The 15,551-nt window shown below is 58.9% G+C and overlaps 1 protein-coding gene across 2 annotated transcripts in view; it reads right to left on the bottom strand.

Moving 5' to 3' along the window:
• The window catches only part of CBFA2T3 (CBFA2/RUNX1 partner transcriptional co-repressor 3), a 78,128-nt gene extending 63,161 nt beyond the window's left edge, over positions 1 to 14,967 (bottom strand). Inside the window, exon 1 of one of the 2 annotated variants that reach the window (XM_061387004.1) lies at positions 14,660 to 14,967. In XM_061387004.1, the coding sequence (XP_061242988.1) occupies positions 14,660 to 14,747 (88 nt within the window). In that variant the 5' untranslated portion in view covers positions 14,748 to 14,967. The remainder of the gene's footprint in view (positions 1 to 14,659) is intronic. The other variant, XM_061387003.1, reaches the window with a different exon arrangement.
• Positions 14,968 to 15,551: the final 584 nt, after the last annotated feature.

Genomic DNA, 15,551 nt, shown 5'->3' on the forward strand with positions numbered 1-15,551 from the left:
AATTGGGCACCTTGCATGGGTGAACTGTATACTATGTGAGTTATCTCAAGAAAGCTGTTTTTAAATCAAAGCAGACCCAGAATTAAGGCACCTTCTGAACCACAGTCACCCCTGGCTCCCAGGAGAGGGGGCAGGTGAGGGCCGCGGTCCAGCCTCTCTCCACCATGGCGGGTGGGGCAGGCAGCCATGGGTCTGGAGGCTCGGGGAAGGGAGTTCCATGTGGCCGGTCCATGCAGAGAGGCAGGGCCGGGGTGCAGGCGGGTGGGAGGAAGACCTGAAATAGCTCTCAGAACCTGAAACTCCGGGGAGAAGCTGAGGGCAGTGTGGTGGCCGTGAATGGGGAACTGTGCTGCTCCGAGGGAAAGGAGAAGTTCTACTGGGGGGGTGTCGGAACGAAGAGGCAGGGGAGGGTGGCAGAGGTAGACAAGCAAGGATTCTCTCGTGGGAACACTCACATTTCCAGAGCCCCTGGGCACCACTCACTAGTTTGTTTGTGGAAGGACCCCGAGAGAGTGGGGGGAGTTCCATTCCTCAGATCTGAGACCAGGGTGGGGGCTGGGGGAGAGACCAGTGCAGCCCCAGAAGAGAAGGAGGCCCACCCTTTTCCATCTGTAAAGGGGCAGACTCTGTGCCAGGCCCCAAGGGCACACGGCAGGTGCTGTGAACTCGGACACGCTGTGAAAGGGTGGAGCCTTGAGTGCGGAGACCGTTTGAAAACTGCAGAGAAGGTGCGAAATGAGAAGTCAAAAAGTCCTGGTTTGGGAAGGCACTTCAGACTGGGGATTGGACCCCTGTCCTGGGCGAAACCAGAAGTCTGCTGCCTGGGGCTTCTGCAGAAGCCTGCTTTTCCTTATATGAAGGGGCTGGTCCAGTTTTGTTCTCTGCATCTTCTCTCTTCCTCTTTCTTCTTGCTTGGAAGGCAGACGTGATGCCTGGAGGTGGTACAGCCACTTTGCAGCTAGGAAGCCACTAGTAAATGGAGGTGGAATAGAAAGAGCAAAGCAGCCTGTGTCCTGGATGGCCACACCAGCCTCGACCACCTGCTTCTGAGCTTCTGTTACGTGGACAAATACGAACAAACCCGGTTTCTACTGCTGTTGGGTTTTCTGCTATTTGTAGTTGAATGCAATCCTGTTGGAGACAGGGTTGAAATCCTTCGTGGGGAGGGTTGCCAGATTAATACTCAGTTAAATTTGAATTTTAGATAAGCAGTGAATAGTTATCAGTATAAGTGTCTCCCAGGAATTATTTGGGATATACTTATGTGAAAATATTGTTTATCTGAAATTTGACTTTTCATGGATGAAGTAACGGATCCCAGAGAGCTTTCACATCTTGTCTGAGAGCTTGTCCTGAGCGGTGTGGGGGTGGGGACATAGCTGTATCCTTGTGCTCTGGGGACGCTAGGGCTTCCTAATTCTGTTGTTGTTCAGTCGCTCAGTCCTGTCCAACTCTTTGCGACCCCATGAACTGCAGCACGCCAGGCTTCCCTGTCCCTCACCACCTCCTGGTGTTTGGTCAAGCTCATGTCCATTGAGTCAATGATGCCATCCAACCATCTCGTCCTCTGCCGCCCTCTTCTCCTTTTGCCCTCAATCTTTCCCAGCATCAGAGTCTTTTCTAACGAAGGACTTCCTAAAACCTGCCGTAAAACCATGCACAAAGGAAACTCATTGCCCAGGACAGAGCAATCCAAACCAAGTGTGGTCCGAAGACAAGACTCGAAGAGAAAGTGATGATCGGTGGTGGAAGCCTCTGCCCCAGTTTTACGTGGTCATGACATTTTCATCCCATTTGACTAAAGTGCCAGCTGTGGATGAGGGGACAGTTGTTCCCCATGGACAGTGTGTGACCACCAGTCAGGACTAGCCCTGGGAGCACTCTGCTATGAGTGATGCCGAGACCTCATCCATGCTCCACAGAAAACTACTGGGATTGATGAGCCAGGCCTGCCCCGAGCTGACAGAGGGGCACAGGCTCCCAGGTGACCTGCAACCAGGTCAGCCAGGGGACCAAGCTGCCGAAAGTCCACACGCCAGGACTGAAACATGTCCAGGTTCCAGGACCCACCTTTCAGGGGTCACACTCACTGGGCCCCACGGAGCATGGTTGCCCTCAGCATGCCCTTTAGCCCTGGGGGCGCCTGGCAGAGCCTGATGTCACAACAGCAGGCAATCTGGTCTGGTCTGTGGCTGGGGTCTTCCCAACTGGCAGGCATCTAAGATTCTCCAGAGACCTGGCCAAAGGTGTGTGACGGAGGCCTGGGGTCCTTGCCTTCCAGGCCTGTGGTCTGCCCCCTCCTCTCACCTCTCCTCTCCTGAGCCCCTCCTCCAGTGAACAGTGAGTCTCTTCCGCAGGCTGGACCACACCCGAGGCTCTGCCTCAGGGCATAAAGACCCAGCCAGACTCCTCTCCTCCTCACCTTCCTCTGATAGAAACGCCAGTCTCGTGTCCCTGTGTCCAGTCAGGCTTCCACGGTCAGTGGGCATCCCGCCACGGGCCTGGATGTCTTTCTGTTGACGCTGATTGGGCCCCAGACGCTACAAGTTGAGAAATGGCAACCCACTCCAGTGTTCTTGCCTGGAGAATCCCAGGGACAGGGAAGCCTGGTGAGCTGCCATCTATGGGGTCGCACAGAACCGGACATGACTGAAGCAACTCAGCAGCAACAGCAGCAGCAGGAGAATCCCAGGGACAGGGGAACCTGGTGAGCTGCCGTCTGTGGGGTCGCACAGAGTCGGACACGGCTGAAGTGACTTAGCAGCAGCAGCAGCAGCAGGAAACTGACAAGTTGCAAACCATTTATGCTCACAGTGAAGACTGTGCTTTACCGACTGTGTTTAGGGGTCTCAGGGTGGCATTCTCTCTTCTTGGGATGGAATGTCGCCCACATTCTCCCTTGAGTCACCTTTGCCTCCCAGCCGGCTACCTCAGCAATCACACAAACACAGACACACTCTTCATAGAAGAGTGGTGTTTTTAGCTTTTCAAGAGTTTGCTTTCACCTGCCTTCCAGCTTCCTTCGTTTTCTCCCCATCCACCCACCCGTCTGCCATCCATCCATGTACATCAGCAGTGGAATTCCAAAGTAAGATGAGCTGAGTCATTTAATAACATACTGATTTGAATTAAAGCTGACAAATGTCAGTCTTGTTGTTCAGTTGCTAAGTCGTGTCTGACCCTTTGTGACCCCATGGACTGCAGAACACCAGGCTTCCCTGTCTGGGCCTGGAAAGTTTGGTTTTGGGGCAACGCTTCCACTAATCCAGGTGTAAACCTGCAACTGCAGCCTCAGGGTTTCCATGAAAATAAGCCCCGAGCATATGTGCAGCATAAAACATATGACACGCTAGACCACATGACCTGTTAGATGGTAAACACAGTGTTAGATGTTGCAAAATCATCGCCCAGTCTTAGGAAGATGCTGGTGAAATCACTGCATTTTCCTAATCACCCAAGATCTCTGCTCCTTGAAATAATTGGCTTTTACTTTAGTCTCCCAGGCCACCCTGAGTCTCAAAAGTCTGACTCAAGAGCAAATGATTACCCCAAGATCTCTGCTCTTTGAAATAAATGGCTTTTGCTTTAGTCTCCCAGGCCGCCCTGAGTCTCAAAAGTCTGACTCAAGAGTGAATGATTACGAAATATGAAGATGTAGAGGAAAAGAATTCATGTTGGGCTTGGAAATCGATTACAATTTAGACTATAAACCAGCCACAGAGCAGAGTCACTGAACTCCCACTTCCCTGAAAAATCTGGATAAAGGTCTGACACACGTGGGCTTCACCAGTGGCTCAGTGGTAAAGAACCCGCCTGCCAATTCAGGAGAGGCACGTTCGATCTCTGGGTCGGGAAGATCCCCTGAAGAAGAAAATGGCAACCCGCTCCAGTATTCTTGCCTGGGAAATCCCGTGGTCAGAGAAGCTGGGTGGGCTACAGTCCATAGGGTCACAAAAAGTCGAACACGACTGAGCACACACACATGCACACCCGCACGCTGACACACATTCTGAAGTTGTTTTCAAGACCTCCGCTAGGTGAAAACTCCCGATACAAGCATGTAGATCCCAGACCAGGTGGAAAGCAGAAGGCTGATGATGCTCGAAACTTCACCTTGATGCCAACCAATCTGAGAACTGTGCACCAGCTGTGCAGACACCCTGCAGCCCTTCCCTCACCTGGCCTCTGAAGCCCCTTCCCTGAAGGCCATTGGCGAGTCTGGGTCTTTTGAGCTTGCGCTGCTCGCTCTCCTTGCTTGCCACCTGTAATAAACATGGTACTTTCCTTCATCACAATGCGGCATCAGGGGACGGGCTCTGCAGCCTGCGGGCGAGGGGACCTGAGTTGGTTCAGTAACAGTGGCAGCAAGATGCCCACTCGGAGGCCCCAGTTGGGCCTCTGCGACCTCATCTTGCTTTCTTCCGAGGGGGTGGGGCACCTGCTCGCTACCGCACATCTCACACATATTAGCCAGCAGGAGTGTTAAGGTCACTCTTTTCGCGGCCAGCATGTGGGGTGAAGCCAGCCATCACCGTCCAAAGCTTCTGCAGCGGCAACGGCTCCTGTCATACCCAACACAAAAGCAGCAGCCCAGGGCTGGTGTGACTGAGCTGGGTGAGGCCGCTTTGTGAGAAACAGCACCTTACAGGGGACTTGATTTTTAAAAGACATTTTAGGGAACATGCCAGCCAAAAGTCACGGAGCCAGCCTCAGATCCCCTGGCTTGGAAGCCAGATCCTGGCATCCAGTACATGGCAGGGCCATGGGAGTGAAATGGGGTGCTCACATGTCTCCTTTGTGGGAACAGGGAGAGCTCGGCGAGGTGCCACTACTATTACAAATGCCCCACCCCCTGCCTCTGGGCTCCGTCCTGACGGCAATACCCCATCTGCACACCCTCCGCAGCAGGGGCTGTCCTGCCAGGCCCGGGCTCCAGCACAGCCTGTCATGTATTCCTGGCCTTGCTGAGGGGTGCACGGGTGTGTCTGCTCAGTAGAGCAGTCTCCTGACTCCTCCAGGACTGGCCATGGCCACCTCTGTGCAGTGCTGTCTGGGGGAGGCCTGGGGAGGGGTGCTTAGGCAGCCAACGGGCAGATACCAAAGTCCCCTTGGCCACCTCTTCCTTCTAGCATCATCAAGGGGCCACTCAGAGTGCCATTTCTGGCTTCCTGGAGTGGGGTTTCCCAGCTTGGAGACCTCAAGCCTGCTGCTTGGCAGCCACACCACCAGGACTTTCCACCACCCAAGCCTCACACTGAAGGTCTGGAGCAGAGCTTGAGTTGGGGAGGGGAAGGTGCAGACCGAGGGAGACCACACCAGCCTCTCCTCTATTCATCACAGCCAGACTCCCTGCCACAGCCTCACCCAGATGACCGCTGAGCTCACGTTCAGAAAAGGTCGGATCAGGTGGGCCGAGGCCTCCACCGGCTCGGTGCTCAGATGCCACCCCACCTCCACCCACGCTAGTTTCCGTGGGTGGGGCCTCCCCAGCAGCCACGGGGATTCACAACCTACAGAGATGCCCAACATTGCGCTGGACACGTGACTGTACAAAAGGCCTTCTCAACAGGAGCTATAAGGGGTCACCTCGCAGCCCCACCCTCCAGCTGCCTGGCTCAGGGGGCCACCAGGCAACACGGCCACGCCGGCGCTGATGCCGTGTTATCTATCATCATGGGGAGAAAAAGGAAGATCACCGGACTCAATACTTCTATGTAGCAATTTAAAACACAGACAATTACAACGTATCTGGGAAAGACACAGAGATAAAACAGTTCCTTGGACAGTTCCACAGGTGGGCGACTCTGGTGTTGACATGCGACACAAGCCCCATTTTACATTGAGTATTCAGAGCCGAGTTTGGGGGACCGACCTCACAGGGCATCCTGAACTGGGTCCGGGACCTGCAGCCTGGCTTTCAGTGATCCCCAGGTTGGGGCAGGGGGGCAGCCTCCAGGGCAGTGGGCACTGGATCTACGAGCAACTCCTTTTTATGAAGAAGTGCGATGAGGGAGCAGCTCTGGGACGAAGTGACAGCTTGTTTCCCCTGCTTGGGATGGGGCTTTCCTGATGTGGGCAGATTATTTCATAATTTAAATGAAAGGTGGCCCAATGGCAGGAGCGGGCAGCATGTCAGGGGCCCCCCGCAGATGCCGACCAGGCTGGTCCCTCTGTCTCCCAGGTCCTGCAGGCTCAGCAGCCTGTGTGGTAGAAACTGGACGTGGCCTGCGTGTGAAATGTTTCATATTCTGGCAGAGAAATCGGCTTTAAATCGTCTGTTAAATCTGGTCTACCTGAAACGTTATCATTTTCACTTGTATTCAAGTTAGAAATTATTCAGGTATCTGTTGCATCCTGCTTTTGCCCAAAGACTTTGAAATCCCATGCCAGTGTATCTCCGGCTGGACGGGCAGCCCCAGGGGGTGGCAGAGCCTCAGGGCTGGCTGGTCTCATCTGTGCTGAGGGTTGGGTCAGGGGCTCAGGAAGGTGCGTCGCCATAGTGACGGGTGAGAAGCAGAGTCTGGACCGCGGACATTTGCCTGAAAGGGAGGCGGCTCGGCAGGGCAGGGCTGCAGGACCTCGTCCAGCTGTCTCTGGTCCCCGCGGGAGGGAGGGAAGCACCTGGCAGTTTCAGTTTCCACAGGAAGCTGCCTGCTCCCGTCTCCCCTCCAGCCAGCTGTGCTCTCTGCCCTGCAGCTTCGAGTGGCGGCCCCCGCCTGGAGAGCCCCCCAGGTGGGGACAGCCCCTCGAGCTGCAGACGAGGAAGCCCGGGTCGAGGGGCCAGAGCTGAGCAGAGTCCCTCGTCCGGCCTCCTGGGCCTCAGAGGATGGAGCAGGGTGCGACGCACCTGGGGGCTGCGAACTGGAACGATACTGTTCTGACTTGCAGTTTTTTGTCACCTGCTTTAGAATATCAAGTCCTGACCCTGGGTCTAGAAAACACTGTGGTGGTGGAGGGGTGGAACGGCGCCTGTCCGTGCATCCGTCTGTCCAGGCCTCCTAAGAAACAGGAGCGGAGAAGCAAGGGTTGTGCACACGGAGCCTCTTGGGGAGGCTCCTGGCCCAGAGGCTGAGGCGCTGCCTGGCAGGAGTGGGTGTGCGGTCAGCAGTGGGGCTGGGGTGGCGGGCAGTGTCCTGGGGAGGTGGGCCCTGGGACCACTCAGTAAAGGGTGATCTCTCTGAGGTCTAGGGTATGGGTGTTGGGGTTCCTGTGTCTGTGCTGTCGCTCTGCTCACAGCGAGGCTGGAACCTTAGACCTTTTGTCTTAAAAAGAGGACCCGGGTGTGGGGAGACCCCCACAGCCACAGCCCCTGAGCTTTCTGAGGGGCCCTGTCGGCCTGGGAGGCAAGCGTCCCAGTGCCCCTCCTGCTTGGCCTCCCCACTGCCATGCTGCCCCCTCCCAGGGCCTGTGAGGTTGGGGCTTTCCATGCACTCAAAATGCACCCTGATTTGGAAGGAAAGGAGGAAGCGCTGGGAGTCCCAGGGCGGGCGAATCCCTACTTCCTTCCACGGGGCCCCTTCTTCACTCCCACCAGGGGCCTTGGCCGGGGAGGGGGTACAGACAGGGGGTCACAGCCAGGATCCTGCAAGGGCTGAGAAGGGTGGGTTGGGCCGGGTGGGTGCCGGGGTCCTCCCTCTCCATCCCCAGCTTTTCGGGGGCTGGCTGCCACCCCCACATCATAGACGAGAAGACAGGCCTGTGGGGTCCTGGGCAAGTGATGGAGCTGGTTTCCAGCCCGGCCCTCCCCTCCTGGTTCTGACCTGGTCCAACCTGAGCAGACAGGTCTGGAGGGCGCATCTTCAGGGTGGCCTCCCTGACCCCTGGCCAGCATGAGGGCCAGGCCTTGGTTCCCTGTCCACCGGACCAAGGGCACCAAGGACACTGGTCACTTCTCTAGGGCAACAACAGTCCATCAGTGTGGCTCCTGCAGCTGTGAGCCGGTGGGGCCCAACTCTCTGCCGTCTGACATGTGCGCCTTCGTCCACCAGCCCCCCCAGGCCGTAAGCCCCCCAGGCTGTGAGCTCCCTGGAGCTTCCTCTCAGGAAGGGACCCCTTGCTGCACCCACAGAGTGAAAGCCACAGTCAGAGTCCCCCTTGCCCCATGAGCCCTCAGTTGCATGGAGTGGCCCTCAGAAAGCCCGAGCTCATTTCAAGGGCAGGCAGGAACCTGGCCGGGCCCGGTTTTCTAAAAGTTGCAGAGTAGCAAGGAGCACAGGGCTTTGCCCTGAGGCCTGGGGTGGGCAGCCCTCGGGCATCAGCGGGGGCGGTGCTCTGTCCAGCTGTCAACTGGGGTGCCGGCAGCATCTGCTCGGAGCTCCCTGGCATAGAGCCAGCAGACCCCACCATGGGCTTTCAGAGGGCTCAGCCCAGGTGCTAGGCTGCCAGGTGTGGCTCCCACACTGGAGTGCTGGGTGCCAAGGGGGTCCCTTTCCTGAGGCCCCACCCAAGTGCATTTCCTCCCAGGGAGGGTGCTGGGCAGACAGGGAAGCTCCAGCCCTCCTGGGGACTGCTGTGTGACCTTGGGTAGGTTTCTTGGCCCCTCAGATTTGCCTTCATGTGTGCAGCCAGGTCAATGGTGCCTTTGAAGGGTTACTGGGCAGAAGCCATGCCCAGGGCCAGGAAGGACTCTGGAATGGAGCAGCCCTTTCCTCTGCCTCCACCCTGCCCCCTCCTCCAGGGAGCAGCCTGTCCTTGGGGAACAACCTTGGCAGTCCCTCCTCTGTCCCTGCAGAGGCCCTGAGCCTCTGCTGTCCAAGGAGCAGGCCTACAATACACAACCCAGTCATCACCCAAGGATCACCCAGACCCCAGCAGTGCCACCCAAGCCCTCCCATCCAGAGCAGAGGTGGCCACGACTGAGGGATTCTCCGCTCAGACGCTGGCCTGGGTGGGTGAGTCCACATCTGACCCACCCTGCTCCCACTTAGGAACTGGGGGAGGAATGTGTGCACCCTGGGTGTCTGACCCAGTCCTCCAGGGCCAGATAGGTGAGGTACGAATGGGCCTGGGTGGGCTCTGTGGCTGAGTAGGTGCTGGGATGGGGGTCAGCAAAAAGGTTCCTCCATCCCTGGGACGTAGGATGGTTAGCAGGTCAGTGTTTGCAATGCAACAGGACCCACCAGGATGGCGGGAGGTGCCTGCCCTCCCTGCAGTAAGCATCCCCATCTGGCCACTGTCCCTTCTCATTCCTCCCTGGGCCTTTCCTGGAAGTGCTGCTTGGTGGTGGTGGGGCACAGTGGACCAGGGAGCTCTTATCACACATCAAACCTGCTGGCACGTGATCTTGGATGGCCAGCCTCCTCATCTGCTGTTTATAAGCCGCCTGCCTGGGTGTTCTGTGGCTTGGCAGTCCCTTTCCCTTTCTGGGCCCTGTGCCCCCCTGTAGAGGACACGGGGAGGGAAGACGGGAGGGCAGGTGGTCCAGCACCATCCACGCCTCTGGCTGCGGGGGAGGGAACGCTGGTGCCCGTGGGGAGAGGCTGGGACGGGCTGCCCCGGTCTCACCCCCAGGCCTGGGTCCGACTCAGCCCTGGGGCCACATGCTGTCTGACCCCTGGCAGGTCACTCCCATCTCTGGGCCTCAGCTCCCGTCTGACAGCAGCTGTGATCTAGCATCTAGAGACCAACACAAGCCACTCACCAGGGCCCCTGTGCTGATCAGCACACTCGCTGTCTGCGGGTGGTCGAGTCGCCTGGACACGGGGTGCACTCTCCACCCAGTGCTGGGCACCCTGGCAGTGCCACTCCAGGTGCTGAGAGTGCCATGGCAAGCAGACAGCGGAGCCAGCACACCAGGGAGACAGGTTAAGTAGACACGGAACCACTTCCTTCATCAGATAGAGTAAAAAGTGAAGGGGAAACAGCAGGAAAGGAGGACTGGGCACACAAGTTGGAGGGGAGGGGAGGGTAACCAGAGCAAAGACTTAAAGAGGGGGTGGGAGGGAGCCAAACGGAAGACGAGCCCATGGGGAGGGAACAGTGCCAGGGCGGGAGGGTGTCTGGGGTGTTGGTGGGGTGGCCATGCACCAGCTGGATAGAGGGAGAAGGGTGGGCATGGGAGGTGGGCAGGGGAAGCCCCCAGAGGGCGTGCACACAGTGGAGAGGTGATCCGGCCTGACTTTTCTTGAATTCAGTCTTGTAAACAACGGAATGGCAAATTGACTCCCCAAAGTCCCATGAAAAGAGCCTGTCAGCACCCCACCCCCAGAAGACCCTTGGATGGGGTCCCCATGGATGCCACCTCCATTCTGGGCCACCCTTTGCCGATCACTGCCTGCCCCAGGATGTCTGCCTGCCCTGGCTGTGCCGGTGAGACTGTATGAGGGGTTTTAATGCTGAGACTTTGATTAGCGTCATTGCAGCCCTACCTCTGGCCCCATCACCTGTGTGAATGAGCCTGAGTCCAGCAGTGGCCCCTCTTTCCCTTCCCTTGGCCTCTCCTCTGCCACTGCAGTTGTGGAAGTGAAGATGTGAGAGGTTAACACCAATGCCTTTCTTCTCAGTCAAGACACTTTGAGAAGTGAAAGTCTTTGCCTCCTCTAGCTACCCGCCAAGGGACCACTTCCTTCAGGAAGCTGGCCTGGATTGCACCCTGTCCCCTGGGCATCACTCCTGCCCCCAGGTCTGTCTTCTGAAGTTTGGATTTGTTGTCTAACAGGTGGGGAGGACGTGGGTGGCTGGAGTCCGGCTGGCTGCCCCCGGAAGTCTTTCTCCCAGGACTGTGGGATGGGACAGCGTGGAAACTGCAGGTCTCAGGGAAAGAGTGCTCCACATGTACCCCGGGGGTAATGCACTCCTCCCAGGACCTGGGGTGGAGTGCAGCCCTCCCTCCCCAGACTTACGCTGGGTCCTGACACTGGGCATGGGGGGATGGGGGCAAGCTGCACCCCTGCTCCCCTGGAGGCTGGCCTGGGGCAGGTCAGGAGACCCTAGGAGATGGGCATGGAGGGAACACACGGGCGTTTGTCCTGCCATCCTCTCTCCAGGGTTCTCCCACTCCGTTCCTCTCCTGGCCCCTCTCTTAGCTCATTCCTCTCCTCCCTTCCCACCCCTCAGGTCAAGGAGTGTCCCCCAGACTTCTGTGCTGGCCGGGCGACTCTGTTTGATCTGTGTTAGTGGTTTCTCTTCAAACTGTCCACACTGTTGCCCAGTGGTCATGCAAGCAGTTTCCTGCCAGGACCAACTGATCTGGCAGGTGTCCAGGGCTCCTTCCACTGTAATGGGCCCCCACTCCCATCTGGCCCTTCATCCATCCTGTAGGGTCAGTAGAGCCGGGTCCAAGCCTGCCTCTGCTCTTGCCTGCTGTGTGCCCCTCGGAACCTTGGTATCTTCTTCTGAGATGGCAGTCACAACCTCACATGGGGCTCGGCAGCCCTGAGCCGATATCCTGACACAGGAGCCCCCAGCACCATGTGGTCAACAAGCAGTGGAGATGGGCCTGGGGAAGGGAAGGAAGCCCTGCAGGATGTGAGCAGAGCAGGACAGCCGTCCCACGTGAGGCAACGGTACACGAGTCAAAGGACAAATCGCTTGCAGTACTTTGCACAGAGATGCAGATGGACGGTCACTGTGGGGCTCGGTTCTCAGTCCCACACTACAGAGAGGGGCTGTGGACTTTGCCGTCCGCCCAGGCACACGCCAATCCCAGACGCCCTGGGCCCTCCCAGTATGAACTCCCCAGTATCCATAGCTGACTGTCTCCTGACAGCCCTGAAAGCGTGGCCAAGGGCCTCGGCTGATCGGAAAGTGGGGTGGCAGGCGGGCAGTGGGGCAGAGAACACACTGGATTCTGATAACCTGGCTCCCCTCTTGCAGGGTGCAGCCCTTGAGGCTCCATGACCCCCATGGCAGCTGGAGGCCATGAGCCCAAGCCCTGGGCCTGGCTGTGCCGGAGGCAGCTGTGCAGGCCATGGGCTCCTTTGCCCCAATCCTGCCACCTGGAACGCAGACAGGATGGTTGGAGCTCGGTCACCTGGAATGGGGTGGCCCTAGATTCCAAAACCGCTTTTTAGAAGAGGAGGAGAGGCCGCATTAAGATGGGGGCAGAGATGGGAGGGATGCAGCCACAAGCCAAGGATGCCTGGAGCCCCCAGGAGCTGGAAGAGGCAGGTGGGACCCTTCCTCGGAGCCTCTGCAGGGAGCCTGGCCCTGCGACCCTCCTGATTTCAGACTCTGGCCTCCAGAATCGGAAGGAGATTTCTGTTGTAATTCACCCATTTGTGGTGATTTGTTACAGCCTTCCCAGGAAATTAATACAGCAGGGATCGGCATTCCAGACAAAGAATGTTTGTGGCTGGAGTGGGGAAGGGGTGGGGGGGTGGGGACAGGAGGAGGGGGACAGGGGAGGGAGGTCAAGGCCACTTGGTAACAGTGGTGACCTCTGAACCCCACCCCTGTGGCCAGGTGACCCAAGGTTCGCAAGATGGTGCCCTCCACGAAGCTGTCTCGCTTGGACCCTCCAGTGATGGGACACTCCCTGTCTCCCTGTCACTCCCCTGTCCCTCTCAGGTGACACTGAACAGGCCTGACTCAGTTTCCCCTTCAGGCACTGCCCCTGAGCCTCCTTTGCCCGAGGCACCCCTGCCAATGTGCTGGCTCCACCTCTTGTTTGTGGGGTTCAGCTCCTAGCACACACGACTGGCACTTTATTTTTGCCCGCACCTTGTGGCATGCGAGGTCGTAGCCCCCACAGTGGAATATAGAGTCTTACCACTGGGCTGCCAGGGAAGCTGGGCACCTAATAAGCCTGAGTACAGTGAACACCCTCTAACCAGCACTGTTCCTTTCTGTCTGCTGCCGGGGCCGCACACCCCTCGGGGACGCACCAGCAGGGGTGGGTCTGTCCACGGGTCTGTCGTCCCCCCACCCTCAGCACTGCCCCCGCTTCCTACCAGCAGGAGGGCAGCGCAGGGTTCACACACGTTCTCAGACAGACAGACTCAGCTTTAGAAGATACTACTTACTATTCTTTTAGTGGTTTAGGTGCTACTTGACGTTTGGAATCTCAAAGCTTTTCACAGACTCTTGGGAAGCCTGCAGGACAGACCCACTGACCCAAGGCCTGTCCTGGACCCCCCGGCTCCCATGGACTCCAGCACAGCCCCACCTGCCACTTCCCATGGTGGAGATGTCTGGCACCTGGGGACCCTCTGCCCCTTTGCGGGGGCATGGGGAGCTGGACGTCTCCCCACGTGTCTGTGTCTGTCCCATGGAGCCAGGTGATTTAGAGAAGATGGGCCATAAGTTCCTAAAAGCCGCAGTCCCAGGACGGGGACCCCGTGCCCAGGCAAGCCCCCAGCTCGACGCATGAGCGAAATGCCCACTGCTTTCCCTCCTGTCCGTGAAGCGCCCCAGGAAGCTCCAGAGGCCCGCAGCCCAACCCCTGGAGTGACATTGTGAGCGCCTCAGGTGCATCACGTTTCCTGGCCTCAGACCCCTTCCACGCGGACATGCCACCATCCATCTGAACACGGCCATGGCTGGCAGCTCACACACCCTCACCCGCTACCCCCTGCCCACCCCTGGCCTTGAGAAGCAGCTTCTTGACCCTTTCATGGAGCCGAAGGATGGGGCCTGACACACAAGGAACCTGAGGCCCAGGTGAAGAGGGACTGGTCCCAGGTGAGGAGCAATGAGTGGTCCCAGGACAGTGGGGTTCAGGCAGGGCCACCCTGGGGAAGAAGGAACAGCTGTGTGGTCGCAGCTAGAGCTGGACGGGACCAGAGACCGTGATCAGCCCGAGCGCAGGGCAGCCATATCCCAGGCCAGTGACTGGAGCCTCCCTGGCAATGTCTTAGAATCATCAGCAGCACGCTAGTGACTGTGGAGAGGCAGGCTCTGCACACCCTGGGGCCCCAGTCCTGGATGTGCTGAGTGCCAGGTGGAGCTGGCCCTCGGGTCCCTGGCTGGGGCAGGTGGGAACCCGCTTAGGGCAGGTGGTCCCTCTGCAGGGGAGATGGGCTGTCTGGGGTTGGGGTGCTGGGGTGACTCAGGCCTGCTTGCACTCTGCAGGCTACTGCAATGAGACTTGCGGATCTGTGTTCCTAATCCATGGCCACGTGGCTATGGCTGGTGAGCGGGGCCTCCTGTGTGCAGTTCTGTGGGCCCCTGAGTCCCGGGAGAGCCGGGCAGGTGATCCTGCAGCTTGGGCCCACAGCCTCCTGCACCCCCCAGTCAGCAGCCCCTGGAGGTCTTCCCTGTGCGACCACCTCTCCCTGGCACTGGCTCCGCTGGTGGGAGCCCTGGAAGGTTGCTCTTCATTGAGGGCGGAGCAGGTCCTGGACCACCACTCGCTCCTGGGGCCCTGGACCAGCCCCTCTCCATCTGGCCTCAGTTTCCTCCTCTGACCTCCAAGTCTTAGGGGTCCCCAGCGCTCTGCACACCACCTTTCTCGCCAACTCCTGGGGCCCTGCTCACTGAGCAGCCTCCACCTCCAGCGTCTGCCTCTGGGTGGGGCCCACGGGTGGGGCCCACCCGTAGGCCTGGCACCTGCTGGCCCTCCCCGGCCACCTGCCCCAGCTGCAAAGGTCTGTGCCTGGTGGGAGGCTGTGCTGATGTTGGACATGAGTCAACAGGCCGGGAAGCACAGCAAGGAGATGTCACTGCCTCATGCCACCTGCTCAGCGCCGCTTCCGCCCCCAAACCGGTTCCATCCCCTTACCTGGACCGCCCTTCCTGGGACCCCGGGGCGTTGAGCAGCTGGTGGATGCTGAGGGCCCACTGTCCAGCACGGGGGATGCCCGGGACATGGAGCCGGAGGGTGGGTTCAGGAATCTGAATCCTGCTGAGGTGGGAGGTGGGCAGCCCTGTGGTGGGCAGCAGCGTGGAGCCTGGTGAGCCCCACACTAAGTGCCCTTCTCAACCTCGTGGGCCCTCGAGGGAAAGACACAGGCCTCAGCCAGCCTAGGCTCCTCTGAACTAGAGGTCTCCGTCCCCCAGACTGCTTCAGGCCTTCTTGCAGCTGCCTGGGGAAGGGGCGGGCAGCCGCAGGGGCTCATGTGATGCGGGGCGGGCCTGGGGAGGTGCCTGTGGGGGAGGTCGCCTGCAGCCTGCGGCGAGGCAGCCAGCTGTGTCACCGTGATAGTGCGGCCGGCCGGGGAGCAGCCGTGCAGCTGTGCCCACTGCTTCCTCAACAGGAACCATCTGGGCCCGGCCCTGCCCGGCCTCCCCTCACGGCAATTCCGTTCTGACTTCCCAACAACTTCCTCCTCCAGCCCAGCCGGTGACACTCCACCCACCCTGAGCCTGGCCCACTGGGCGTGCTTCCTTGACCTGGGGTGGTGCAGGGGGGACGTGAGGGCACAGATCAACAACAGAGGGACAATGTCCACCCTGGCCAAGCCTCCCAGCCCAGTTGCGCCTGCCTATCTCCTCTCTGGCCTGGCCCATCCTGCAGCCTGGGGTGGTCCGGGGGTCTCCACCCTCTCCTGACCTCAGCCAGACTTCTCCCAGGGCCCTCCTCCCAGGGCCAGCTGTTCTTGGGCCTCACTCGTAACCTTGAACCTGACTTCTGGGTCAGCCCTGGTCTGATCCTGGTCTGATCCTGGTCCTGC

The sequence above is a fragment of the Bos javanicus genome, chromosome 18 (genome assembly GCF_032452875.1).
Source record: "Bos javanicus breed banteng chromosome 18, ARS-OSU_banteng_1.0, whole genome shotgun sequence".
In the NCBI taxonomy this organism is placed as follows: domain Eukaryota; kingdom Metazoa; phylum Chordata; class Mammalia; order Artiodactyla; family Bovidae; genus Bos; species Bos javanicus.